We start from the raw sequence: 2218 nt of genomic DNA on the forward strand, positions 1-2218 counted from the left end.
AACAGAAAAGGATTTACAAGGTGCAACGAAGAAAGAAGAAGGGACAACAAAGGTAAAGGATTGTTTCTAGGGCTAGAAACAAGCACAGGTGCGAAGAAGAGGAGGAGCGAAGTGGAAGCGTTTTTTGGAAGCAGGGACGCCGAAGCGTCATTTTCCAAAAATCTAGGAAGCGAAGCGTCCGCGGAAGCGTCTGCTATATATATATATATTTTATATTTTTTTGCATTTATGCTCAAAACAAACATCCCAAATACCAAATTAATTGTAGAAGACATGAAAACATGCATATTTTTGCATAAATCAAGATAGATATGGCATCCATGATTCCATTGTAGTTACTAGTATGTACAACAATCATCTATATTCTAGCTATTACAAACATACATCAAATTTTTAAGCATATTATAAAACATAAAACATTTAAGCATATTATAAAACATAAAACATAGAGCATATTATGATTTATCTAGCAAGTGAGCAACTGTCAACATTTGTCATGTCCAAAATTCAAATAATAATGTTTACAAAATATGTCACTTGGTCACCGCCAAGCCAAAAAGGTTCAAAATTCAAATTCACAAGTCTACAAGTCTAATGAGTAATCTATGACAAAAAGTAGTAGATTGTGAATATATCTACTAATCTCTCCTCCTTCCACCACGAATAGAACGTGGTGGCGGGCCTCCACGTGGTGGCAATGAAGAAGATGGTGCCTGTGGAAGTCGTGGCACTGAAACTGATGAAGAAGAACCCCCTGCTGTTGGTGTTGAACCATGGAACCTAGGAACCAAGGGACCAGATGGGGGTGGGGGTGGTGGCATATCAACACGGTCATCATCATCCTAGAATCGCTCAAAAAATTCATGCAAAAAAAAAAAACACTAGTTAACAAAAAAATTAAAAACATGAATTAGAGAAATGCTTTATAAGGGAAAATTGGAAAATTCATACCACAATGGACATACCTGGATAAGAGCATCCTCTAATTGCTCTAGTCGCAACACTCCATCCTCCAAATTGGGCTCCTCTGGATTCTTGTCCCAAATCAACAAGTCTTTATTAGACTTTGCATCTTCACAGTAATGGGACAACAATCGCAAGTTGTAATGAACATAAACCAAGCTCTCTGCCCGGTCTAAATTCAACCTGTTCCTTTTAACACTGTGGATGAAAGAATAAGCGCTCCAACACCTCTCTGCAGAAGAAGTGTTTACCACCTGTGATAGCACCCGCAATGCCAAACTCTGTAGAAGTGGAGTACCCCCTCCATGCATGTTCCACCACTCAAGAGCAGAAAAAGTCTCTCGATCTTTAATTGCATGCATGCTCCCAAATGGACCAGTGTTGAGCGTATAGTTGCTCACCTGTCTCCGTACCAATGCAGCCTCCTCCTCATCAGGGATTAATTTACTCAATGCAGCCATATATTTTTTGTGAACCTCTTGATCTTGGTGTGGTTTTCTCCTACTTCCCCCCCCCAGGTGCTGGTGTTGAAAGCCATGATGGATGATAGTATTTAGGTGTCCAAACATATGCTAATGCATGCAATGGAACATTTAGCATTTCCCATCGGTTTTCCACCTCTACACGAATATAATTGTACAAGGTGATATCTCTAGGCTCAACAATCTCTTTAATCTGCCCCAACATGCTATCCATTTGCTCATACACCTCCCCAATTACTGGTCGATCTGAATCTGCAAACTTGATCATGTAATAAATTGGTTTGGTGAATTGCAAAACATATTTAACCTGTCCCCAAAAGTAACTGTCAAGAACAGTGTCCTTGACTGCATTAGCACCATCTATGTCAGTGTTAATTTCATCCCATGTTTCAGCACACACCAGATTAGTTAAAGCTTGTCTCACCTTCACTAGCCGCCTAAAGGTGAGGTAATAACTAGCAAATCTTGTCTTTGCAATTTTAAGCAATTGCAACTTGGAGTAAGTGCCATAGAAGTAGTTTACCCTTGTATGCCCTGTGATGAATTTAATGAGCTGCTTCCCTCTCCTGTAAACCTCAGCAATCCACCCACATTCTTTGTGTTTCACAATATCATGCATCAAAAGGTTCAATGTGTGAACCAGGGACCCAGACCAAAAGATGTGTGGATGAGTACACTCAATAATTTTTCCTGTTGCCTTACAATTTGCTGCATTATCTGTGATCACTTGAACCACATTATTCGGACCAACATCTTTGATTGATTTCAATAGG

General features: G+C 39.6%; 1 protein-coding gene across 1 annotated transcript; it reads right to left on the reverse strand.

Moving 5' to 3' along the window:
• Positions 1 to 479: 479 nt before the first annotated feature.
• Positions 480 to 1426, reverse strand: LOC149256799 (uncharacterized). Its single transcript, XM_089457512.1, has 2 exons — positions 966 to 1426; positions 480 to 842 (listed from the first exon to the last, which is right to left on the reverse strand). Exons 1-2 carry the CDS (start codon positions 1422 to 1424, stop codon positions 639 to 641), a joined length of 663 nt encoding a protein of 220 aa, XP_089313638.1. The 5' UTR covers positions 1425 to 1426; the 3' UTR covers positions 480 to 638.
• Positions 1427 to 2218: the final 792 nt, after the last annotated feature.

The sequence above is a fragment of the Pinus tabuliformis genome, chromosome 7 (assembly GCF_031772625.1).
Source record: "Pinus tabuliformis cultivar Carrire ecotype Pingquan chromosome 7, CPIR1, whole genome shotgun sequence".
In the NCBI taxonomy this organism is placed as follows: domain Eukaryota; kingdom Viridiplantae; phylum Streptophyta; class Pinopsida; order Pinales; family Pinaceae; genus Pinus; species Pinus tabuliformis.